General features: G+C 44.0%; 1 protein-coding gene across 1 annotated transcript in view; it reads left to right on the top strand.

The window, feature by feature from the left end:
• The first annotated feature begins 9852 nt into the window (after positions 1-9852).
• LOC6590181 overlaps positions 9853-26950 on the top strand; it is a 32243-nt gene continuing 15145 nt past the window's right edge. Inside the window, exon 1 of the mRNA XM_002016298.2 lies at positions 9853-10145. Within this exon, the coding sequence (XP_002016334.2) occupies positions 10034-10145 (112 nt within the window). The 5' untranslated portion in view covers positions 9853-10033. The remainder of the gene's footprint in view (positions 10146-26950) is intronic.

Below are 26950 nucleotides of genomic sequence, written 5' to 3'. Positions count from 1 at the left end.
CACGAGAGCCCCAAAGCGCAATGATTTATACGACTTATGAGTGGCGGACGGGTGGTCTCCCGCATCGCTTTAAATACTCGTATCCCCAGCTGCTGTTCGACTGTCATTAAAAAGAGCAGCAGCAGCAGCAGCAGGTTGGGGATGGGCTGGTTGGATATTGTTGCGCATTGTTTACCCTGGCCGTGGCTGCTGTCATTTTCTTTGTTTGCTGCCGCTTCGAATGCAAATAGCGCCGAGGTCTAGACGGGCACGCACAATGGGTCTTTTAATTTTAAGAGTGCATTCGGAAAAAGAGCATAGCATGGGGCATACATAAGTGCGGCAGTCTTTAAACAGGAAGCTTAACAGACTGTTATTTAAACAGACTGCCATTAAGTTCTCTGAGACTAGTGCTTGAAACTATAGAACATTACAGTGAGTAATGATAGCATTAGCCACAAAAACACACCTCAACACCTCACACCTCGACATTAAGACACTTTCTGTCCTTATCTTTTCCTAATCACAAAACTGTTCAATTTCGGGTGCATGTTAGTTCTTTCAAGGGGTCTCAAGTTCTCTGGATGAATATTTGCACAATTGATTTATTGGTGTTGTGTCTCGCCGAATCATCGATACAAATAATGATAAATTAAAAGAAATTGCGCTAGATACTTTCTCTTATCTTTGCAAAGAGTCATCGCTCAGAGACGGAGAGCCGTTGTGCCAGAATGTTCTTTACAGTTGTATCGAAGTTGACGGAAAATTAAAACATTCAAGTTGTTGCTCAACTATTATTAAAAAATTTTATTAAATGATGACTTTTAATGATGGCTTTTACCCTCAAATTGAATAATCCACTAATTGACTGGAATCAATTTATCCATTCGCTTTGTTTATTTGCTAGTTTTTGCTCCTCCATGGCGTGGGCCTCGCTCTCATTGTTGAGAGCTCATCTTGCTCTCGCTCTCCCCAAGGAAAAAACTCCATAATAAGTTTTTTATGCAAATTACCACAGCAGAAACTTTGCACTGCACTGTCCACACCTTGGGTTATTTTATATTATTTGCATTTATTAATGTTTGTTTGCTTTTTCCAAGTTTTCCTCATTTTTTGTTGCACAGAACATTTAAAATGTGTAACATGTAGCGGTCTTCCTCTTGTTGTCAGTATGCCCAGGGTATCGTGTATATAATAGACAAATGGCCGACTCTTTGGCAGAGTTGAGCTTCCGTAATGCTTCTTTATATAATGTTTGCTTCGACGTGTAATGGGTATCATTCAGTCGCAATCCCCACAGCTGCGGTCTTTCATGTTTTTTGCCTTGCCGTACACGACACCTTTTTTTTGCGTTCTCTAAATGTTAATTCAATGCAACATTTTCGTGTTGCCTAGCATTTGCTGCCATGTTTTCAAATAAATACTTGCAACAACAGCATCAAGAGGGGCGTGGTGGGGAAACATTCGCTGTGTGGCATATGTGTGGCACACCATGGGTGGCTAGGTGGCTTGCTGGCTTGGTGGCTGAGAGGCTGGGTGGGTTGGGTGAGTTAACTTTGTTGCCGGCCTTGATTTCTGTGACAATATTTGTGCGGTCTAATGGCAAAATGGCATTTGAATTTTAGCCCAATGCTCATTGAGATTTAATCTGATTGTAAATGTGATTTACATTTTTCAATGGACGCCCAAGACGAGGTTCATGGGGCAGCGCGGCGGACCAGAATCAGAATTTGCATTTCAAAGCGCGGCAGAAGGCCACTAACAGAGGGGGAGAGGTAGAGAGACTGAACCAGAAAGAGAGAAAAGGAGGAAAAGTTTTTATGCGAGAACTCATGAAATTTATTAACGCTTTCATTGCACGCCGGGGAATTGTCGAGCGGGAGGGCGAATGGAGAGGGACATTTCCTTTGTGTGTCGTAGATTTACTGGCTTTTCCAGTTGATTTTACTGGGGGATATTACGTTTTAGTGTTCGACCCACAAGCCCGTTTGTTACCCATTTTAGAGTGGCTGCAAAGTAACCCAAATGCACGCTTTAATCAAGTTAAATGGCGCGCAAGAGGCAAGAGCCAGGTGTCACAGCATTGGATGCAGTGGCCACAATTGCCAACAGACAGGTCTAACAGCAATTAAAGTGCATTAACCACACGATGCACTTACATTCTCTATCACGCACCTGCACACGCATACACATGCAGCTGCAGCATCCGCATCCGCATCCGCATCCAGACCCACTTCCGCTTCCGGCGGCAGAGCAGAACACAAACCCACGCATCGGAAGCGACTGTTGCCCCGTGCGTGTGTGTGGCCAGATGAGCAACTGAACATTGTGCATCCTCATAAAAACTAATTAGGGTTCTCCTTCTCTGTACCTCCCAACAGGCCGCCTCCCACTTACGTGGGGTCTCCCCTTTGCGATATCATCTGACAACTAACAATTTTATTTTAGTGTATGCTTCCCCACATTTCCGACCTTAGATCCTTCGAGTCTGATTGTGACAGGCAATGGAATCTACATCCTACACCCTCTCTCTTTCCTGTTCTGCTGAGTTCCCGCCCAGTGACCTTCCCTTGGCTGACACGAAGAATTTAATTTCATTTTGGCAAAGACAAACTCAAAGAGACAGACGTCAAATTATTAGCAATATAAATACACTTGTGCCGACAGTTTACTTTCCATTACCCTGACAAGCATACATACGTATGTACATATGTATATAAAGCCCGTATATAATACATACATATGTATACATATTTGAGAGTGGGTGCCAGCGCTACCTTTTTTTAGGTCTTCGAAGAAACTCTCAACTGCGGTGGCCTTATTAAAAAATCATGAAAGGCAAAACAAACGAAACGCGTGGGTTTTGAATTATGAAATTTACGAAACACTCGTATCTGCACCTGCCAAGTGCGAGAAAGAGATTATGCTATCTGGCTACCGATAATCGATAATATTAATCAGTCCCGGATTGGTCGCCTCTTCCCATTGGCCAGACGCAGCGGTTGTGGCCATAGAAGAAGTTTGTCAGCAAAACTAAGCTCTGCTCTCTCCTTCGATACGGCTCCATGGATACGTTTGCTCGTAATGAAGCGGCTTAAGCGGCTGTAAATTGTTCCATAAGCTTCCGTTGGACTTTTAATTTAAAAGTTTCTCCCTCTGTGCGAGAATATGTACGGGGACTTAACTACCAAAAAGCCTCTGGCACATAATGCAATTGGCAAACAAAAGGCACGGAGCCACAGCGCTTTCGATGTCTGTTGGGCTTCTGCCTGGACTTTTACCTGGACTTAAGCAGCCCGAGCCGCTGTCTGTTGCAGCGGCATCGGCTCCTTGCGCGCTTTACACTCTGTGGGGTCCTATGGAGTGGCAGATTGAGTAAGCTCGGATTAAGTGGTGGGTTGCACCTTGCCGAGCACAGACCTGAGCATCATTGCTGCGGTAAAATCACTCATAAATCATAGTCGCAATATGTTTTGGGAGAAATCGATACTCGTCATCTGCGAAATAAGATCAACTGCAGAGGAGGTGAAGCTACGGATTAGCTTTAAAGGCTTAATTGATATTGGAACAATTTCGCGAAGCGATTATTAATTGTGAAATATCAATCAGACGAATGATAAATAACATTCCACTCCTTGTCATTGTTGTTGTACCGTCCTTGTTGCCCATGGATTGTGCTTCAATTCCAATTATAAATCCACCTGGCAGTGGATTCAGAAGAATTCTGGGAGCATTGCGCATAGAGTTCTGCTTATTTCTTATTAACTATTATTAAATAACAAAAGGAAATTTATCTCGGCTTTGTGGCACATAGCCTTGTACTGCGTTTCTTGGAATATTTCTTTAAATGCGTTTTTATTGTGTAAAGTACCATTGAAATATTCAGATGATTGGATTTGTACTCTTGCAATGAGAGTATTTTTACAATAGTACATTGAGCAGGAGCTTGCAAGGCGCAGAGTTGTGTGCCTGTAAATCTGCAAGTAAAATTCGTGCTCTCAGCTAGGCCTCATTTTGGATGTCTTTCAGTCGCTTCTGAATATAACTGCAATGTGATTGCATTCACAGTAGACTGATGCTCCGCACACAAGCCCCAAACATGCTGCATTGTTTCTGCAATCTAATGTGAAACCTCTCTGGTCATAATGAAGTGGCCCAAGCTGTTGTAAACTGTTCTATAAGCTGGACTTTGGGCGTTTTTCATTTGAAAGTAGCGAAAGGTATGGAAAAGGAAGGTAATGCATTTTCCCAAAGAGAAAAATCTATCTCCCCTTCGGGAGAGCAACGGCGTAAGAGAGTGGTTAAGCGCAGATTAAGTCATAAATTGAAGCATTTCGAGGGACGACGTGCAAAAAATGCCATTGTCGTCATATTGTTGGGCCACGGGCCACCCTTTTGGTACAGCCTTGGGCATAATTAAGAAGATATGGCCAAAGGGAAGGAGTGCTCGCTTCTTTGTGGATGCAAAAGAGATGGATGGAAGGACCCTTTGTCTGTGTGACAGGTTTTTAAATTAAATCTCAGCATTATGGCGGATAATTGGCCGCTTGTCAGCTCGTTTCAGGTCTCGTTGTACTCGTGAAAAAATAATTAACGACTCGCATGCCGGCGAAGCCAATGCCATCGCCATCGCCATCGCCAACGCATCTCATCTTCATCAGCATTATGAAGCATCTGCATTCTGCAGAAACAATCAATGGGAAAGCTCCATTTATGGCTCTGCATGGGGTATTGTTGACTGAAGCCCCTTAGTGGGTCTGTCATTGCGGGGCAGCACTCGGCTATGCCTCAGAGAGGGAATGGGGATTTTAATTTGCGGCTCAAAGAGCTTAAAAGCCCATTACTATCCGGACCTGAATTGCAGCCGTAGCTGAAACTGAAACGGAATGGAAGCCGAATCGGAGACGGAGACGAGGGAAACTTTTCCCAGTAATTTCAAATGAAAACCCAATTTTTGCCGGCGGTTTCTGGTTTACGTTGCTTTGAAAAGTGTTTCTGGTATGCAGTGACCCTCTCTCCATTCTCCATTCTCCATTCACGGTTTTATTGGACTTTAATCTTTTGCGTACTGATTCGGCAACTTATTACTTAAGTTCCCGCTAAATATTTCAATAAACTTTCCTCCGAAAAGTTCGCCAAGCACTGGCGGGACTCCCCGGGACTCCCCGGGCGATAGCTAAGCTTCTTTCGAAAATCGATGATTCCAGCTGTTGGGCGATAATCTAATCTGCCACAATGTTTCCAAGTCGAACGAATCAAACGAAGAAAAAACAACAAAAATTGCAATAAAAATCCATTTCCATATTCAATTTGCTTAAGTGGAGACCGGCCCTGCTCAGCCGCTATACTTTCCTCCCACTTCTCCGCACGGAAAACGGCTGAAAAATGAAAATGAGTTGGACGTATAAATAATGCCAAGGGATGTATGCCGGAGATGTAGGACGAGGAGTGGGAGTAGGGAGTAAAACTATTGCCAGTTCGTCAATGTCAGCAATTTAGTGAAAAGCCATGGCCGTAGTTGTAGTCATAGTGATAGCTGCGAGTATAGCGAGAGAGACTCCTAAACTCGTATCAGTGTGGATCATTTATGCGCTTAATACTCTTGCAGGAAAACCCGAACCGACCCCCCGACCTTTGACACCCGACCCCTGACCCCACCGGAAGGTCCAAGGCAGTAGTCCGTTTTGGTCTGACCAAAATGGCATTGTGTGACACATTTCCATTTTGGGGAATTTCTTCATTTCTGCTTTGTTGCGCTTCTTTTATTTACTGCAAAACAACGAAAGGGGGAACAACGCAATGACCGATGGAGGAGGTGGATGGAGGGTGGCGGATGGACAGGAAAATAGTAGTGAAAATTGTGAATAATGCTGTGGGGAGAACTATGGGATGGCAGGAAAAGTGAAAAGCGTAGAGACTAGGTGGAAGTGAGAAGTACAAGCGCACGTTAAATTGAATTTAACGTGAAATTCAGCCAAACGAAATGAAATTTTTCCTGTCGCAGTGTCTAACAAGAAGGAAAACTAACACAAAAACAAAAAAAAAGAAGAGAATGCTGAAAGAGAATTGAAAAGAAAATGAAAGAAGGGCGAGCGAAAAGCGTGTTAACCGGAGATGGCAAAAGATGCAGGGAGTGATGGGGTTTTAGATATTATCAAGAATAATACAAAAAAAAAATATATATAGTACGATATATAAACTCGTGGATGGCAAACACTTCAATCGAAGCAGGATGAAACGAATCGAGTCGAATCGCATCGAAACGCGTGGAATCGAGTGGAAATTTCAAGCACAGGGAAAGAGTGGTGCCAAGCGAAAGCGAATCGAATATTTATTGCCTTTATTAGCGAGTCGATTGAAAAATTTACTACGCTCAAATTCTATCTGAAACGCTTCGCTTCTCTCAGAGAAATGAGGTCCTGGTAGACGAGACTGGTGCCTGGGCATTGTGTGCCACGAGTACTCTCAGCAGTTCATCTTTTCGTGAAAAATTTCCCACTTTTAGCGGTGTGCTGGCGCTTCACATACATATATGTACACCTGCTGAAGCGGCAGCGACTGCTTCAGCTTCAGCTTCTGCTTCATTCTGAAGGGGCACGCATTTTTGAAATGTTGTTAGCAGTTGGCTGCAGCTTGTTTTCCACTTCCATTTCGCAGGGATGTTTTCCCTTGTTAAGCTCCTTTATTGTTCTGTTACTACCGTTGCTGCTCTTCCAATTTGTCTTCAAAATTTGGCGCGGTATCACAAAACTTTTTTTAGAAAACATTTTAGTTTTCAGCGTCATTTGATTATTTAATTTTTAAACACATTTTTGACGGTTTTCAATATCCTGAAATCGCAATCTAAATGATATTTGATCTATTTTGCAAAAGAAATAATCAGATATATATATTCTTTTAAATAACACTAATGAGAGCTCCTTAATATTCAACAGGGTGCCCTTATTGCCAACATCCTATCCTCTTCTCTTTAAGTTCAGTGTGGCGGTCAGCTAAATCGACAAATTGTGCCATTTCTGGAGCTTCAGAAACATGTTTCCATGCGTCGTGGAGAGCTTACCCACTGCCCAGACGAATGCACCCTCGAGGACCGACCCTTACATGCTCGTCTGTCTGTCTGTGTGCTGTTTCCCCCATAGACCGACCATAAAGGACACTCGCACTGCCATGCCGATCTGCATCTGTCAGCGTATTTCCTGCCAGTTGCCTGTCTGTCAGTTGTCTTGTCTGCCTGTGTGCGTGTGCATGTGTGTTTGTCTTTGGCAGTTTAGCTAATTACATTCCGGAAATAAAACGTTGACTGATTGTGCCAATAAATGAAAATAATGACGCACCATTGACTGCAAACTCCAGGTTGGGGCGGACGGGAGGTCCAACTCTTGGCAAACTTTTTCGCCAGAGTTTACTTCGAGAAGAGACCTTTGCCGAAAAACCAGAAAGAAAAGTTATATAGTCTGTCTGTCTGTATGTCTGGCTGGGCTGTATCCTCTGCAGCGGCTGCTCTGCTGTTTCTTCATCTTCATCTTGCCCTTCACTTTCCTTTTCTTATTTTTTTTTTTGTTCGTTCTTCTGTTGGTTCTTGACGAGTTTATTTGCTCGTGCAGCGCTAACTGATTGTCTGTGATTTTCTTGTTTTTAGATAATGAAAGCTGGAGCAATCTGCGGCTGCTGCTGCTGCTGCGGGTACATATAAGTAAAGGCCTCGCAAGTGTAACTTTTTATAAGCGACCCAGCAACAGAAATTGCTGGCAATTTATTCACATATCCAGAAGGGATAAGACAAATTGTGGGAAAACAGGAAAAAGTAGAGGGGAATTAACGTGGATAAATGTATGATGGTCTTGTTTTCATTGCCTGATATATGGGATACGCAAGTTTTACAGTCCCAAACGAAACTTAAACACTCGAAAGCCCTTAAGGTCCCTTAGTCCTACCCCAACAAATGCTGGAAAGGTCAGATCTTAAGGGGGCGAGCTCTCGAATGTTTGGCTCGCCCGAAAGTATGCTAAGTATTGGCCGCACGCCCCAACCTGCTGCAGCCCGGCGGTGCGGTAGAGCGAGTGCTGCATATGAAAGGGAAAGTTCCCGGCTGAGAGGGCACAGAACGTAGCCCCCAACTAATTTCGGCACAATAACCCAAATTGAAGCGGTTTTCTGGCGTTTGTTTGCAGTCGCCAGGGACGTCGCTCGGAACTAAACGAATCGCAACTTGACGCTCCGCGTTCGGCTGTGTGCTGCAAACAGAGAGAGACTCGGGAGAGCAGAGCAGGGAGAGAGAGTCAGGTTTCGCGCACAAGCAGAAGCTGCGTTGAAGGAGAGCGAGAGAAAGCTACAGAGCCGGAAGAAGTTGATGCTTGGAAAAATGTTTGCCATAAAAAATCTGTAACAGCTGTTGATGGCGGACCACGATTTGAATGTACGTATTCCATCAGTGAATCAGATGAGTAAGTTCTGTCTAATTTTCCCTGTGATAAAACATTTAAGATGGATGATATCTCAGTCGAGTAGTGAAGTTTGGAATGTATTTTCAATGTCACGTACTGCACTTGACGGTGCAGAACTATCATAGAATAACTGTCGAGTGCCGATTTGTATCTGAAACTATTTATATATTACAATATTATTGAACGACCTAATTCTATCCTTCCTTCACTACTTCTTAATCACTAGCTTCCATCAATTATTATTATGCAATTATCTTATGTAAAAAAGTTTTGTATCCCTGTCGACGTTGCCCGATATTTTTTTTTTAAGCTTATATGGACAAAAATATGTCTGACCGCCAAGTTCTGCACGTTAATTCTAGATAAATTGCGGTCAATCGAGGATCCATCGGTCCATCGTATCACAAATTACAAATACAACAAATACTCTATAGGTTTGAGGGTAACCCATTCCTCAATATGGACCATTCTCCCGGAAGGGAGATGCCATAATATGCTATAAAGAGCGCATAGAAAGACATACACAGAGAGAAGGAGAGAGAGAGAGAGCGTGCCACGAAGCCCGTGCAGACTGCGCTGCTGCTGTCACTGCCTGCCGCCTGTTTCGTGGCATGTCCTCCATCGTTGCTTCAGTCGCGTGCGAAAGCGTAAAGTAAACAGACAAGCACTGTCCAAGAGGCAGAGCAGCAGAGCAGCAGAAGCACTCTTAAACACTGGGTGCAAAAAGTATATGAGCTGTGCTAGTGCCGACAGCAACAATAGCAATAAAAACACAAAAGAGCGACAAGGAAAAGGCATCGCTAAGGAGCTGCTGCCAGCGCCGACGTCGGCTTGGGTCTGGCTGTGACGGAGCTCTGCTCTGGTCATATCCTCCTTCTGGGAACGCGTCCGTCAGTTAATTTCTGACCACAGCGGGAACGGGTTCGGTTCGGTTCGCTTCGGTACGCTTCACTTCGGTTCGATCTGATCGGAGTTATTCTTCCCAGATCTGTAAGGGAGTCCGATTCGGTGAAGTTCTGGTGACGTGACTTGACGCGTCATCGTATACGCAATGTGAGATTTGTTTCCGCTTCCGGAATGAATTATGAGTTCCACGAATGCTAAACAAGAAGATTTCAGTGTGTGGACCACAAAGGTGACAGTGGAGAGTGAGTGAGGTGGACACCAAATCAGTGGAAGAATAACATACCAAAAACTAACAAAATAAACGACAAATCGGAAAATTAAAAAAGAAAGAAAAACATATAGATTAAACTCATAGTTAAGAGTAAAATATGCATTGCTATGAAGTTAATGGCATTCGAGATTCATTGAAAATGTGTATTAATCAATTGAGAAACTGCATTTAATTAAACTGAAAATTAACAAACGAAATCTCATGGCAAAACCCATTCGCAGAAAAACATATTAATTAGAATGCAATGAACGGAAAATACAGTGGACAAAAGCACTGATACTAAAGCGTTGATAAATTGATTTACATATGCAAAACAATTGACAGCAACAGCAGCAGCAGCAACAACAATAAAAAAATCAACAATTTCCGAGTGCATCAAACCGATTTCCCATCAACAGTTGCTGCCACAAAAGCAGCAGCAAGAGCGCGAAAAATGCCGGCATCAAGTGGATTATATCGCATCAAGAGCGGCCGTGTCCTTGACAGAATGCAAAAGCCAGCGGCACTTATTTTTATTGCATGCATTGCGGCATGTGGCGTTTGCGGTAAATATGGCACAAACACAACCACAACTAGCAGAAAAAAACACTCCCCCACACTGGGTGCAAAAAGCACACATACCCTCCCGCTTCAATACTTTCCCCGCAAATCCGCAAACACAAGTCCATTTTATATTCATACGACAATTACGACCATACCATCAAGTGTTTGCGAACGGACCCGAACCCGACTACGAGTCCGAACGTATAATTAAGTTAGGGCTCGAATGTAGTAGAATGCCAATGGAATGAAATATTGTCAAAAGGCATAACGCATTTTCAAAATATAGCATATAACTATAGGGCAAAGCTATAACTTCCTTGATACTAGCTGACATTTTTATTGAGTCTTAAAGAGTCTCCAGTTTCATTGAAATGTTTTAACAAAACTTAAATTATTCTCCCACAAAGACTTGTTTTTTTCCGCTCATAATACCCTCTTATAGCTCCTATCTTCCTTAAAGCACAGAGTCTCCGGTTTCGTTGAAATTTTTTTACAAAATTAAAAATATTCTCCCACAGAGATTTGTTTTTTTCCGTTCATAATACCCTGTTCAATAAGTATGATAGAAGATAAATCGTTAATTTGTTACATTTCATTGGCCTTGTCGAGCAGAATGACAGGTCAGGGATTGGGCGGGCGCAACGCTGGCAATTGCTGGTGGCGGCGCGGAAATCGTGCATCACCTGTCAATGCCTGACACAGCAACAACAACGAGAACAGCAACAATATCCGTGAGAACAACGAGAACACTTGTCTACAACTCTCACTGAAGGCGGGTGTCCCTGCTTCCCCTGTCGCCTGTCCCCGTCTGCTGTCTTGCCTTGGTCTCTGCCCCAGTCCCCCATCTCCACCGACTGGCAATTTGTCAAGCAATCTACAAAGCCAGAAATTGCCACGCCAATGGAAAAATATAGAGAAAGTGGAAAGAAGAATGCTAGAGGGGCAAAGACCAAATGTTTTGTTGCCAAATCATTGAAACAAATACAAAAACTGGCCAATTCAAATGTGTCTGTCGAAGACTTGATACCCTTTCAATTCGAATTGAAAACAACTTTTCTGGAATTATATTCATAGCACATTATGGACAGAATGGAATTTTAAAGAGATTAAAATTTTTGACAGTTCATTCGTTTATTTTATGCCTCGATCGATATTTTATACTGAGAAAGCAATTCCCCTATGAGAAGAATGAGGTTTATACAACTTTTTAAACATACCCTTTTATAAACATAATCTACCAAATATATACATATGAACATACTTAAAATGAGGTCAGATGTACCCTATGCAAGGGCATACGAGGATATTCAAGAAAACCTATCGAATAAGCGCCATAAAGAAGGGGAAAGCGGGCGGTAGAGTGGCAGGCCACCAATATGTGCAAACTAGAACACTGGCTGTGCCACATTCTGTGCGTGCCCCCGAAAGTGAATGGGCCCGGGCGGGGAGGTGTCTGTAAAATCGTCACACAAAAAAACATCGCCTTCTTCTCGCCCCTGCCCTCAACACACACATATTTACTCATGCACTCACTGCAGCCCGCCTCAGGGGCAGCTCTGAGCACACTTCTGGCAGATCCACAGCACAAGCAGCAGAACTGGCGCATCCATTGTTGCATGCCACGTTGTGCCGCCACTGTGCTGCCTTTTGGGGCACACTCCAGCTGTCGCTGTCACTGTCAATGCTGTAATGAAAAATGCACAAAAAGCAAAAAACAGAAACCAAAACAGAAACAGAGACGGAGACGGACACAGAAACGGAACCCAGTGATGGAAAATGAAAATAGAAATAAAATGAAATGCTTAGAGCTTAGTGCACAAATGAAAAAACAATTTCTGCTGTTCATGCCGCTTTTTATTTAGAGCGCATTAATATTTAGCCAGCACAGCGTCATCTATAGGTATTACTCGCACGCTTGTGGCTGTGGCATGTAGGTATATATACATATGTAAATATATTCGAGATTCATATAAATCAATAGTTTTATGCCCCGCGTGCATGTCTGGGGACTGGGTTCGGGGATTTGAAGGCCAGCAGTGCACCACTTGTACCCCAAATACATTTTCCCCGCTCCACCCAAAACAAATCTGCAGCTCAATAGCTCCAAATATTTGCATAAATATTTGGAAAATTCCCCACACTGCAGCTAGTATGCAAAGCAGCAATTTCATGGGTTGACAAATATCTCCCCGAACCTTACCTTCCCGAAGAATATATCAGAAAAGAAATAAAAACACCTTTGATAGATGAAAATATGAAAATGAATAGTATAGATATCCCATGATTAAATAATTTTTGATATATATATTTTCTGCAATATTCTATTATTTATTGACATTTACTTTTCATTATTTAAATGAACAGAACAAATTTTTATCTATTTAGTTGATTACTGGGACCCCCGTTAGATTTCCCTTTAGCTTTGAAACCCTTGCACTAGCAATAATTTATAAAATGGACCAAAAACTTCCATCAGACAGATCGAATCCAATGTTGCCCATTGCGGCTTCCAATCTAGTCTGATCTGTCCCCAGTTCCACCTCCTGCAGAGCTGCTGACACAGCATTGTAGGAACCACGTGGCTCAAATGCCTGCGAAACAGTCGCATATTGACGGCAGTTGTAGTTGTAGTTGCAGTTACGTTCTATCCTATGTAGTTCCGTAGAGCATCGCATCCCCCAGTTAGTGGAGTTAGTAGAGCATGACGATGCCATGGCATCAGAGCCAACATCCCGCCTGCCGTCGAGGAGTTGCATGTGTTGCTGTGTGGGCGATTGTGGGGATGTAGAGCCACCCTGTTCGAAATTGTCAAATTGCTGTGAAAGTCGGGCACAAAGTTAAATCCATTGAAGCTGCCTGAGGGGATAGGTGGCGGGCCACTTGTGGCAAGTCGGGTTAATTGGGCTAACTATCGTATGTATAGGATGCCGCTGCGGAGGCTTTTCCGGGAGGCTGGGCGTTTGTTAATTGCCACCGCACCGAAATAAGACCATTTCCGTGTCCCGTGGCGATGGAGTGCCATGGATGTAGGTGGGGGGAGGAAACTTATTAAGTGTATTGGGTTGCATGAAATACCAGAGGAATTAGATACATACTATATGTGTCTATATCAGTATATTGCGGCTGTGTATCCTAAATGAATAAAGAACAGATGTTAGTATGCACGTGTAATTCGACGAAGAGCATCTAGGGTTATTGTATTGATTTTAATGTAAAATACACTCAAAACGGCTATCATGCACTCATGTCCGTTGCATGAAAGAATTTTGTAATTGATTGCCATCTATCACATTGCAATCATTCAGTCCATCATTTTGTAATCTTCTATCCTATATCATTTAAGTAGCTGCGTTTCATCAGATGTTCTATCTATCCTTAAATTAATCTACTACTTATGCACTTATCATCTCATATTTCCATTTCATAGTTCTTTCAATATACTAATCAAGCTGTCCACCACTTCTGTTTTCCTTGAAGTTTTTCAGTTTTTCACGAGAAAATAAATCAAATTTCTTTTCGATTGAGCTCTCCATCTCCATATCTCTATCTCTCTCTCTCTCTGTCTCTCACTCTGTTTTTTTCTCTTTATACATCTAGGAATATATCTCTAATTGGGTGGGCAATCGATTTACAATGGCGGCAGTGACAAAGCGAATGCAGTTTCACACGGGGATAAAAGGATTCATTTGTTAATGACACAAGATGATTGACGAGCATGACAAAGAGGGCCTGGGGTGCATCGAGGCATGGGTTGCATCGAGCTATGGGGTGCATGAAATGGGTGGGTGCTGGTGAAAAGGAGCATTTACCCATATGTCTTCATTGGCGGCACAATAATTTTGAATAAACTGAAGGCAGAGAGGCACGGGCAATGCGCCTTCGTGCCAGGGATCTGCAACCCACCCCGGGTCAAGGCCTACACGTTATTGCAGGGTAAGGGCTGTGGAGGAGGAGGCACATACACACATGCTTGGGTAGCGGTAAATGCAACGGTAACATAGCCATAAAGCTCACCTGTTACAAATGCAACACCACATGGACGTGGGTCCTGCCAGGGATGCCTCTGGCCTGGTCTTGGCTCTGGTCCTGTCCCGGGCTCGTGTGCTGCGGCAGCCATAATAATCAGCACAAAAACTAATGGTCCCACATACACACACACATGCACGCAGGGGCACCCAGCAATACACACACACTCACTCGAAAACTGAGAGAGAGAGAAAGGGCGAGCGGGAGGCGCACACACACATGGCTGCACTTTAAGCGCTGAAAGCACGTAAATTTTACATAATTCAAAGGAGGCGCCGCCTTTTGGCAATGGCAAATGCGAAGACATAGACATCTATAAGTGTGTGCATGTGTGTATGTGCCATATGTGTAAGGAATGTGGATGGATGGAATGGAGCAACTAGAACACTAAGATACATTTTGGTTGCACACTCAGTAGCCAAGCGTAGAAATTCCAGCCCCGTCAGCATTCTCCCCGTTTGCAAGGCTCCAATTTGCAACTTTTCACCTCTTTTTTGCACTCCCATTTTCAAGCGGGCAGCTTTCTTGCCCAGATCCTGGCCAGTCACGGCGAGCCATTAAGGACAAGACAAAGCCAACCTGGCCAGAACCCATAGTCACATCCATGGCGCGACCCCAGCCTAAGTCGATGCAAATGGTTTTGTGATTTACCTTTTGCTGTTTTTCCCGTTTTCCCTCAGTTTTTCCACCAATTTCGCTGCGGAAAGTTTCCACCGAACCGCCGCAGCAGAAAGCTGCCCATCATCGCGTATCGACAGAGGCAGATTATGATCTTCCCAACACTCCATTCCATGGCCGGTCAGCACTCCACATTTGGGCTAACAAGCTTTTTTTTATTTGGGCATCTTTGACAAGTGGCAGGCCCTTTGGTTTATGCAATTACAACTTGGGCTGGCGGCTGCACTCGAAACTCGCGGAAAGTTGGCCCTGAGAGCGACCCAAGGGTCAGTGGAAGGGAAATGTTGTTTCAACATTTAATTTGCCTCAAGTGCGGCCTTGATTTCATTGTGTTTTTTGCCGCCTTAAGGCAGGACAAATGGATCCCGACGTCACAATTTCATTAGAGAACCTGCTCTCCAGGTTGGCTTTCGTTGTGCAGATCTGCTCAGCTCTGCTACGCTCTGGTGGGGTCTGGCGCTTGCGCCTCCGCGGAGGCGGAGTTCCGCCACCAAATTGGGAATAAAAAGCGAATTTGCCTAACAACTTGCGCACACTGTCAGAAATTGAAACTTTTCAAAAGCAATTCCTTGAATTTCAAGTGAAAACTTTCTTCTTGTTGCTCGTCTTTTCCTCCTCGCCGCCTTTTTTGGGCCAAGAAAAGTTGTAACTTTTGGCAGAAATATGCAAGCATCCGTACGAGTAGGATACAGATACAGATATATATTTTTGTCGGTCTGCCTGTGTGTCCGTGTCTGAGTGTGTGTGTGTGTGTGTGTGTATCTAAGTAATTGCGCGTCGAGGCAACTAGAGCAAACTGTCTACGTTTTAAATGCCAACGAGCACATTGACGCCAAAAATCCAAAGCCAAATGGCGTCGGAGTTTCCCTCTCCCCCCACCCACAAGCTCTTCTACATGCGTGAGACCAAACAGCAGCAGTCATCAAGATAAAGTACTCCGTTCTCCTGCTCCTGCTCCTTAAATTCTGCAATTGGAATTATGCGAAAGCCTTTCGTTTGCGCGGCAGAAAGACATATGCGAAATGCTTTGTACTCCAGTCTGTGCATCGGGCGGAGGCAGTCCCTTAGCTGATTGCCGAACGGAGAGTTGCTTTGTGTTCCTTGGAAAATAAGTCTTGAAAGTTCTCCGTTTCCGTCTTTTGACTTTGTTCTTCCTCCCTCTCCGTGCCCCTCTGTGCGGCTGCAAGTTTCGTTCGAAAGTCTAGTAGGGAAGTTTTGGATTTTTGGGGAAAAGTTTCCCCATGTTAACTATTGCACAATTTATATAATTAACCCATATGGATATTTATCTGCAGCTAAACTTAAATTCTGCACAAATTAAATTGAACCAGGCCTAAGAGAGAGCACTCTCTTTATGTACTCGTATATGCGAGCGCATACTTGTACGCCTGTCTCCCGCCCATTACTTCGCCCGTGTGAGCCCTTAAGCCGTGGCTTAGCAGTCGGCGTAGGCGCGAGTTTTAGGCATAAAGCTGGATTATGGCTTTAAGTGTAATTACAATTTACATGGCTTCCATCCCGCCTTTGCCTTTCAGCTGCCTACTGTATTAACATGCTCGCCGCACACGCTTCTCCTCAGTGTCGTGCCACCCCCGATTCCTTGGAACTCGGTACAAGCGACTAGGCACATGGACGGAACGGAGCTCCGTGGTAAATGTTATTAAAAACTTAAACATCAACGGGAATAAAAATGCGGAGGAGCAGTGCCGCCGTTAGGCTGGTTTCATGGTCGTAATTAGAAACTTTTTAGTTGGCATCGCCACCGCCATCGCCATCTCCTGCACACGCAAAAGTTGGACATGACTTTTGAGGCATTATCGTGGAGCAGCCATTTTCGCGCCCCGATGCGGTAATTAATTTCCCAGCACCTAACGTGGGCTTTGCGCAATGGATGGAAGAAAGTGAGAAAATGGCAGGGGGAGGGCAAATTGCCGGACATTCGGGTCGCTTAGTTGTCAAGGCCACTGCGATAGGGGGTCAGGAGCATGGTCTGGCCGAACTTGCGAGGGTATTCTCAAAGGATACCCTTGGAAATCGATAGAGAGAAAATCGGCTACGAAAACAAATATTGCAGGAACTACAGAGGGGAACGTATAGCTCCATATACAGTTATATAGAAAGACATTCGAACTTCCAGCTTAATTCTCAGATTAAGCACTTGTTTTAACACTTTTCCCTTCAATTTTTCCAGCTCTAGTTAACTCCATTCATTATTTACCTATACTTTCTTTACCTTTTGCTCATCTTAAGCTCATAAATGTGTCGGAAACCCATTAAGGGCTTATTGCAGAACCCACAAAACCTCCTAGATGTGCGGAAATTCTGCGAGATAATTATTTTTCACAAAATTCGAATTCAAATTAAACTTTCGCTTGTAGATTTAGAAGTCGAGTCCGGGGGCTGAGCCCTTGGCTCCGACTGAGGTTGGTCTTTGTGGTTTTTGCATTAAATTATAAATTTATGGGCCACGCAAAGCGGCCTAAGGCCAAATAACCATACAGTGAGAAAGAGCGGAGCTGTGGAACGGAGTGCTATCCTACTTAATTATCGTGATAATTTACACTTTCGTTGGCAGTGCGGCTTTAGCTCGTCCAGGCCCACCCCCTCCACCACCCCCTGGAGTGTGCTCCACATAAATTAAAGTTTAAAGCTCTGTAAATTCAGTGACAATAAGAGATGTGTGGGCGGGCTGGGAAGGGGAGAAAACACTTTGGTTCCACATGTACATACATATGCACACTGAAGAAAAAACTATAGTCCTTAATCGAATTCTTCTAAGTGAGCTTGGGGCTCCTGGGAGATAAGAATACATTCCTAATCCAAAGTCCTACGTGCTTCGTTGTTTTTTCCACGGTTTTTGATATATACTTAATTCCAATGGCATATTCTTTAATTAGGAAGTAATTTTTTGACAGTGTACAAATAAGTTTGTTGTTTCGTAACAATGTGGATTACAGCTGAAGTAGTTGACAATTTTTGGGCGGCACTTCAAGGGCAGAAAGGCAGCACACAAGAGGAAAGAAAGTCAGAGAGAGAGAGAGAGAGAGAGAGAGAGAGAGAGAGAGAGAGAGAGAGAGAGAGAGAGAGAGAGAGGGAGAGAGAGAGAAAGATAGAAAGAGGGAGATGGGGAAGGCTAATTTATGAAAATTGCTGTCGAAATTATTGTCAATGGGAGGGAGGGTGGTGGAGCTCTTGGGCGTTTAGTGGCACAGTGGCACTGTGACGCAACATTGAAGTCATTCTGCGGCCGACTCTCGCGCCAGCGATCTGTGATTATGGACTGGAACGTATTGAAACTTGTTAGCCGAGTCCGTCCCATCCCGGAAAGTATGCAAATATTTGAGCGCCAGCGAAAGTGGGTACCAGCGTGGGTGGGGAGTGGCTGGCTACGAGTATAATTTATGACTCGGCTGCTTAAATTTCACTCGAACGGTGGTGGCGGCGACGGTGGATGTGGGGGCACCAAGAACAGACTCGGAGGCGCACACAGACACAACGAACGGCACAATGATAAACATGTAGCACCACAAAGATAACATTTTGCCGGCTGCCAGCTAAGCAAAAATTAAGAAACAAAAGAGGGGGATCGCACCCAGAAAGGGGGATATTGACTGGGATGTGGTTGTCCCTATTGTTGGCTTTAATCTTAGCGGCACAGTTAACGCGATTCCAGTTCTAGCCGCACACAAAACAGCAGAAAATAGCAGAAAATAGCAGAAAATAGCAGAAAACAGTGGAAACAGCTCAAGGACAAATGATAACGCTTAACACAGCTCCAGAGCCAGCGACGCCAGCGACTGCCTAATGATACTGTCACGGGTGGGAGTCGTGGCGAGAGGGTGGGTCTGACTTAGGATATGGAAAAAGGACAAGCACGAGTGTTGTTCAGTGTTCCGACTATAAGATACCCGCAACTCCCGAAAAAACGATTACTTTTACTGGAAATATTTAAATTTTAAGTAAATTCAGAATAAGAGCGCAATGTTTTTCACATCCCTACGCTTTGCGGGTCTTCAAGAGAGTGTGCCCAAAATTGAATATAAACATATGCCATATATGATATCCCCGGATATCTCTGCAGATACTCTGCAATAAGAGTATACCCATGTACCCCACGACTACTGGGTGGGTGAAACAAGAACAAGATGCCGCAGAAAGGAAAGTATGATGATGACAGCAAGGACTGCGACGACAAACTCTGTCATTAGATACTGTAACCAAGTAACCATACAGCACCTACCACTCCCACAACAACTGTCGTATCCGTATCCACTCTGAGCCCTCTGCGGCAACTCTCAGAAATCTTGCTCATTTGCCCTGCTTTACATTTATTCAGTTGGCTTTGCTTTAACAATGTGTCCCGGAGTAAGAGTACAAGGAACAGAGCAAAGAGTCTCGAGACCCGAACTCAGAATTCTCAGAGCCACAGTCTGTTTTTACATGCCGCATAGATTGAATATTTTCTGTTGGTGCCGCAGATTTGCCAGCATGCCAAAAAGTAGCAACAACAGCAGCAGCAGCAGCAGCATGTGGAAATGTTTTGGCGTTCATAAATTTATGCCACGCGGCCGAGGCAATGGGAGCGAAAATGTTTTCCCTTGTTGAAATGTTGTCGTACATGGCCGTGGGGCAAGGCAGCAGGCTGCGGACTGTGGGAGGCGCCCCGCAAATAGAATTTCAAAGAAGTAAATCTTGAAATGAAATTAATTTTCTCAATTTTCCGAGCTGCAGCTCTTCCACTACCCCTGCCCTCTCTTTCATTTGCATAGACGCAGTGCAAGGGAGGTGGGAGCGAAAACAGGAAAGTGGAAAACTTTCTTCGGGCTTATTCAGTTAACCCTTGGCCAGATGTTGGTCTTCAGACAACCCCTCAAGCAGTCGGATGGCAAATGCGAGAGATTTCCCCAGACAATGTCTTGTGCTGTCTCCCTCTCTCTCTCTCTCTCTATCTATCTATCTATCTAGATTGGCCTTATTTTGACATTCGAAAATCGATTGATCGATTGGCCTAGACGCTTATTAATGTTATCCCTGGAGGGAAAAGATAATAATTTCCATTAAAACTCATTCATTACAAGTCATAACTCATTGGAAAAAGAAATGGTTGATGATTTATTCCCGGATAAAGTTCCGACACGAGAAACCTCCAATTAAGTTGTTGCAAGAGTACTCCTTGAGTAGATTGTTCGTTGAAGCAACTGCAATCAACTATAGGAATGGTGCACACAAAAATACCACAACAAAACAAATTAAATAAGTCGCCACTCAGTTTGTTCAGTGTTTCGTTGTCCTACAATGGTCTCTGACTGGGCCAAACTTTGCCCATGCAACAAAATGAAATGTTTTCTTCATGTGGAATCGTGTTGTGCCGTGTTGTGGCATGCTGAACAATTGCCAATAGATTGCACCCGCAGTGGGTCAGATTGCTGTTGAATGAGCGCCCATGAACACAGTTATTCCCTCATCATCAACTTTTCATGTGCATTCACTGAAAGTTTCGTCTCTTGCCGAATTGATTACTGCACCTGCAATTAGTTTCTACGGCACGAAGCTCTGCTCCTGCTCCTACTCGAAGTCTTGCTGCCATACAGCCATCGAGTCCTTATGGTCCGGAATCATGCAAAGTGCAATTGCCTGTTTCTGCTTCTGTTTGCTGCATTACAGGAAATTTGTTGCTTTAATAATATGTGAAAAGTCCATAGGAGAGCCAGCATAAATTCAGCATTGAGTGACTTCCATTACGTATACGCAGTGTTTGCTCAACAAAGCCAATACTCGGAAGACTTTAAGCTTCCAAAGGGAGATGAAGTAAATGATTTGTGAATTTTGTATTTGCAAAGATTGTGCTTATGCTCAGAACAGATTAGATTCCATTTTATTCCAGCAACAATTTCGTCTTGCCTTTGGTCTGCATACAAATCGCATTCATGCCTATGTGGTTAAAAGTTCTACCACATAGTTTTCAGTGGGAATGAGAGCCAAATATGTTGAAAGATCGAATGTATGCCTGACTGAACGAACATCAAGGTCATCCCAAGATGAGGCCTACATCTAAAGCGAGTGCATTGCGGTTGCCCGAAGGAATTATCAAGAGAAAAATAACAGAATCTTCTGTCGGCCACTGCACAAATCAATTTGCGGTCGACTATATATTTAATTGCCACAAGGTGAGACCTGCAAATCAGTTTCCACCTGAAAAAAGTGCCTTCTGATGGCACTTTGGTCAGAAGCAATTCAAGTAAATGTTTTACATTTGAAAAATCTTTTGCGGCCCGGCTTCTCTTCTGTCGTATAGAGGACAGGCAGGCCTATAAGCCCCTTTTCCTATTCGGGCTTAGTGAGAAATGTCAACGGCATAAAATGGATAAGGGACAAATGTGACAGTTCACAGAAAAACATTTGAAACATAAAAGGCAGCCCCGAGATTTTCCCAATCTCGGCTAAGTCAACGGGAGTGTCAACGCCAGGGACCTTAATGCGAACACGAGATGTGGGATGAGGGCAACAGGAATCGATCAACGGCATTCGCTTAGTCGCCTGGCCGCAAATAAATTGAACTTAAATAGACGACGTCGAGGGCATTAGATGTGACGTCTCTGTCAAGTCGAGACGACGGCCCGAAGGTAGGACCTGAAGGTAGGGTCGGATCCCAAGCGGCGGAAGGAGTTACCCTGGTGTCCCCGAGAAGCTCGAATGCCCAGCGACTTACAGGATAGCAAAGAGTCTTTTTGTTGTCCTCAAAGCATACACGGTTCTTTTATGGAATAGATATTAAATAGATTCTGTACTGAAGAAACAATGCTGACATGCGGGAAATAATATGTACCACCATAGATATATTCTCAGATTCCCAATCTTTCTGTATCGAAGAATCTTTTTTTTAGACTTGTGTGATAAACGTAGGTTAGGGTAGGTAACTCCTAAGCTACAGGGTAGAGCATAACCCTGGCTAAGTTGAATTCCGATTTTGATTACACTCGACTCTGTCCGCTTCGCTCCCCTCCTGCCTCTGCTGGCCTCTCGCCTTCTTCCTTGTTGTGTCCTCCTCAGTGCCACCAAATTTGCCACATCCGGCGCAGGAGAAGCAGTTTATATTGGACTCCAAGTCGTCGCCGCTGCTTTGTATAAAAAACGTCAAGTGTGTCTGGTCGCCCGAAATAAGTGGACTGCCAAAAAGTTGCCTTCATTCTGTCTGCTATGTTTCCCTTCCTCTTGTCTTCTTTTTATTTCTTTCCATTTTCCATTTTCGTCGTTGTGTGTCCGTCCGTCCTTTGCTGTATTTCTCGTTTAATAATATTTTCACTTTGATGCCAGTTTTTGGTCAGTCAGTGGCCATTGCCCTGGAGCTAAGGAGAGGCAGAAGGGCTGAGAGTGGTTCCTGTTTATGCCTCCACATTACGGAAGTTGACAATTTAATTTTATGTACTTGCCACATTCCCTTTTGCCAGATACTAAACATTTATTGAATGCCGTTTGCCAGGCCAAAGGCCGTAAGGTTCGACTGTTCCATGGGCCATGGAATCCAGTCAGATATCTATTCTAATTCACACGTGCTTGCAATTTGGCAAATCCCACTGACATATAAATCTTCATTATGCTGAAAAACAGTCTTCAGGACTCGCTCACACTTACTTACGCACTTAACTTATGGTATTTTTTATGAATTCCTTCCCGTTTGCCGCCGCCTTTCCGTTTGATTTCACTTTGCACTCGACGGGGCTCTTGGCTTCAGATCAAGGATTTTGTGTGGCATCCACACCGAAACTCGCTGAAGCATATTTCTACCTTATTCGTATTTATTTTGCAGCCATAATTTATGAATCCTCTGTGCTTTCGTTCCCATTTGTGGCCATTATTGATTGGCCCGAAATCAGTGTCTTTTGATGATACTCTCATCTAAAAATGGAAATTTTTAGTGATTCATGATGACAACATCCTCTCCCCCCTACAATTAGCTAAAAGTTGGCTTATCCCAGGATACTGCGGGGTTTTCAACTATTTAAAAGTTGAAAATTCTCTGGGAATTTAAGTATAAAGGAGGAGTGGAGGAAAAGCCAGGCATATTGTCCTAAACAAAGACCCAGAGTTGAACACTTAGACACGAATTGAAATAAAATAAACAAAATTAGAATGCCTCGCGAGCACTTTCCACTCTCCATGCCCCACTCTCCGCTCTTCACACTCCAATCCCCACTCTGACAGCCATTTGCCATTCCCTTTGCCAGATAGAAAGCCAATTTTATGACTCAACTTAAATAGGCACTTTACTTTTGGTCTTAATGCCTTTTTACGAGAGAGCCGAGCCGAGCCGAGCCTCGCGCTCCGCTCTACTATGCTCTGCTGGTGATTTTGTGCGGCGCAGTTGACGTCGCGAGGTCCTGGATTCACGACATTAATGATAGCCTCGCCCTGGTCCAGGGCTTTATTGGAAAATAAATGGGGGGGAATAGTCATAGTATGTGGCAGCGCACCGCACTTATCTGATTTTACACTTCCGCCTTACTCTCATACTCGTACGTACATATGCCAGCCGGAGCCATCAAAATTATGACAGTCGCAAAGTGAACCGTTTGCCCCGAACAACCAACTTCGGGTGAGTGCCCATTAACAACAAGTTCCCAAGTAGCAGACCCGCAAGGCTGCACAGGCCATGCGTGGGGCCATTTTGCGGAATTTCAATTAAATGGCTGCAGAGTGGAAAAGTTTGCCTGGACCTCCTGGCCAGAGGAGGGGCAGGGGCTCTCCTGGGGAGCCTCCAGTTGACGCATTTACACACAAATTACCGCCAAGTGTCAAATGCAAACATTTTGAAAACAGACAACAAACAATATTTGCCATAAAAACAGAAAGCGTCCAACGGAAAACTTTCGTAATGAACCAAGGGCCAAAAGTTTGCCGAAGAGTCGTCCTCGTCGTCTTCTTCCTCTTTTGCGGGCAGTCGCTTGAAGTTTACTTTAAAATAGCTTTCAACCAGACTTTAAGATGGAATTGGAAACCTCTTTAATTAATTAATTTAGCATTCTGTTGTATTCATGTATTTAGTTACAAAATTTCCATTCAAATGCCGCACAGGGTATTGTGTATCTCCTCCTCGCCGCATTCGATGGTTGCGAAAGGTTCGACAAAGGAATTTGTGTCAATTCGTGCGGGCAATTGTCCCAAGCTCTGTGACCGCAAATTTAGTTGCAGCATCGGAATAAATTATGCAGCCGGGGACGTGGTGGCCGCCAGCGGAAGTCCACTGGCCATATATTTGTATTTTAATTAGAGAAATGCACATCGTTACATAAAATATGAAATCAAATGAAATTAATGAGTCTAGCAGGATGTCGTGCGCGCGTATAATTATGATAATGCCATTTCAAAATGCGTTTTCGGCCCACATTTACAGCCATATATTTAACTGATGACAGAGCAAACATTAAAACAATTGCATTAGTTAGATGGATATTTTCGTGTAGTTTCCAGATAAACTAGTACTCGAATTAGAATTAGTAGGCCTCGAATTATTCCGGGAATGGTATCGTACGCTTGCACATAAATTTGGACTGAGAATTGGGACCGCAATCTCCTTATACAAAGCCACAACTAAATGCGAACCATTATCATTCCAGGGTTCAGAGGGTTCATCTGATACGACAGAGCTGTGCATGTAGATTTTGCCTCATGGGAACTAGCTCATTTAGCCAGCTGCTGTCTCAGCTTCAGTCCCTGCCACAACATGCATATCCTTGCGATGATATTCCACACCCCTCCACGGTGTATGTGTAAGCAAACTTAATTAACGTCAAGCCACGATGTCAGATGCAGCATAAATACGAATCCTACAGATCCTACAGATCCTGCAGAGCGATGATGACACAAGCACATGCGGAATCATTGATATTTGCTGTTTGCGAGGGGTTGGGGCTGGGTACTGTGCGGAATCACGCAGCATGCAGCCAACTTTTGATTAAAATGTCGTAGCACAATGGTGGGTAGAGAAGGGGGAAGAATGGTGATGACTGGTATGTGGCTGAAGGGGGGCCAAGCAGGAGCGGGAATGATGAAAGTTTAGCGAACGCACAAATTGCGAATGTTTTGCCAAACGAAAAGTTGAAAATCACCCGAAAACAAAAAATGTACGGGAGTATTGCTGCTGCTGCAACATGTTTGTGGCTTGCGTTTCGGTTTCGTTATCGGTCTCGGTCTCGGTCTCTGAGCTGGGAATCTCTGTAGTGTTGACAATGCGCACAACAGCGGTTGCACAATGCAGAGCGATTCCAAATCCAATCCCATCCCAAACAGCCACCACCACCGCTGCCGGAAACAAGAAAAATACGTAACAGGAAGTGGAACAGGAACAGAGCAGTTCCACTGCAAATGCAGATGTACGAGTGTGTATATCTAGTTGCAGATGGAGGAGCTGCGGACATGGATCCAGGGAGCGATTCTACATTGCGCCGTGAAAAATTCAATTACAAAGTCGCACAAACCATCGGAAGCATGCAAATTTGCAGCTGAAGCAACCAGAGACTCTGGGAGAGAGAGGTGAAGCAGTGCTGCAACAGGAGCAGAAGCAACTACGGGTAGTTCGGAAGCTGTTTTGTGGTCTACCAGCGACCATTACGATTACGTTTACGTATGTACGTAGGGAGCAAGAAGCACGGAGAAGTACTAGAACGGAGGCTGCATGTCGCCTGGCAGTCAGTCACGTGCGAACGTGACGAAAATACCACGATTCAGTTTCGGCCAAGTTCTGTGTGCCAATGAGTAGCAGCAGTAGTACGAGTACACTGGGCGCAAAAGCGGGAACCTACATACAAGATCCTGATGAGAGTGTTAGATTTAATTTAATTATTCAAAATGGGTATATTTCTATTAAATACTTGTAGATTCTCAACAATTCTTCTTTAAATGAAAATTTGAATGAACAAATCTGAAAAAGCACGATCTTCCATTAGTACAGGATTCCCAGGAATCTATTCAAACTATTTTTCATGAAGTCTAGTATTGAATTGTTATTTCATGGTTGTCGCATGATTTTCTCAGCACTGTTAATTTTTGAATTGTTTTTTACTTTTTATCGAGCTGATGTTGGCAATTTGTTTGTTTTGTGCGTGCAGACAACTCCTGGAAGCTACTTGGTATTTATAGAGCACTGCTGATGGCGGGGGATGATGGGCGGCTTCACAACAGAGGAGAGACCGCAGAATGTGAAACGCTTGCCACGGCAATCGTAGTCGTTGTGGCTGACCTGACCCCCGTAACTCTGGTTCTCTTGGCGGAGAGAAATAGTGGGGGTGAATCAGTTGTACGGCTGCAGTGGCAAATTGCTGTGGCAAGACAATTGACAGCCACCTGTCAATTGGTCGCACTGAGCGATTGTCAGAGTCAACAACAACAAGGGGAATGGCGAGGTGTCAATCGAAAGATGTTGCATTGATTGACTCGATTGTTCTGCAATGGCACGATGCGACAGACTAGCCAAATTGTTTTCCGATCCCCTCGAGACATGCACGTCCCCACCGAGATGTAGAGCTTTTCAATTCGGAAATTTCCTTATGTGGAGAATCCCAGCAAGGTACTAATTAAGTGCCTTCTCAAGAGTTGTCGTGCACAAAATTCCTCCTGTCGAATGCCAAACTAATTAATTTTGCATTATTCTATGGCAGTCCAGACAAAGCAATTGCCCCTCCAGATGAAAACTAAACATTTTCTTCGCCTTCTGTGGGCAGGGAATCCATATCAGTGCAAAATTCCAATCAGAAACCAAATGCATTTAGCCATTATTCAATTTGCAGTGTTGAAAATTCAAGTTAATTGACATTGCCGAAACCCCAGGCCCAGTTCGTGTTTGGCAAAAGCAATTATCGTTAATTGTGAAATATTATTTTGTTGGTCCAACAAAATCACCAAAGCAAGAAACGTGCAATGTGGTTATATTCCTCTGGGGCTGTGTCGATGGAATTGTCTCCTCGAGTGTGAGTGTGTGGGTGTGTGGGTGTATGGTTTCCCAGAGCCATAACGAAATAGAGTCGGAATGAATGTCGTTGCAGTGAGCTACATTTAACCATTTAAAATTAAAGGCGAAGAAGAATGCCATTCCTCGAGGTGATAACAT

This window comes from Drosophila persimilis, unplaced genomic scaffold (assembly GCF_003286085.1).
Source record: "Drosophila persimilis strain 14011-0111.01,24,50 unplaced genomic scaffold, DperRS2 tig00000002-arrow-pilon, whole genome shotgun sequence".
Taxonomy (NCBI): Eukaryota; Metazoa; Arthropoda; class Insecta; order Diptera; family Drosophilidae; genus Drosophila; species Drosophila persimilis.
The sequence above is the reverse complement of the archived record's forward strand: the minus strand, read 5'-3'. Positions and strand labels throughout refer to the sequence as shown.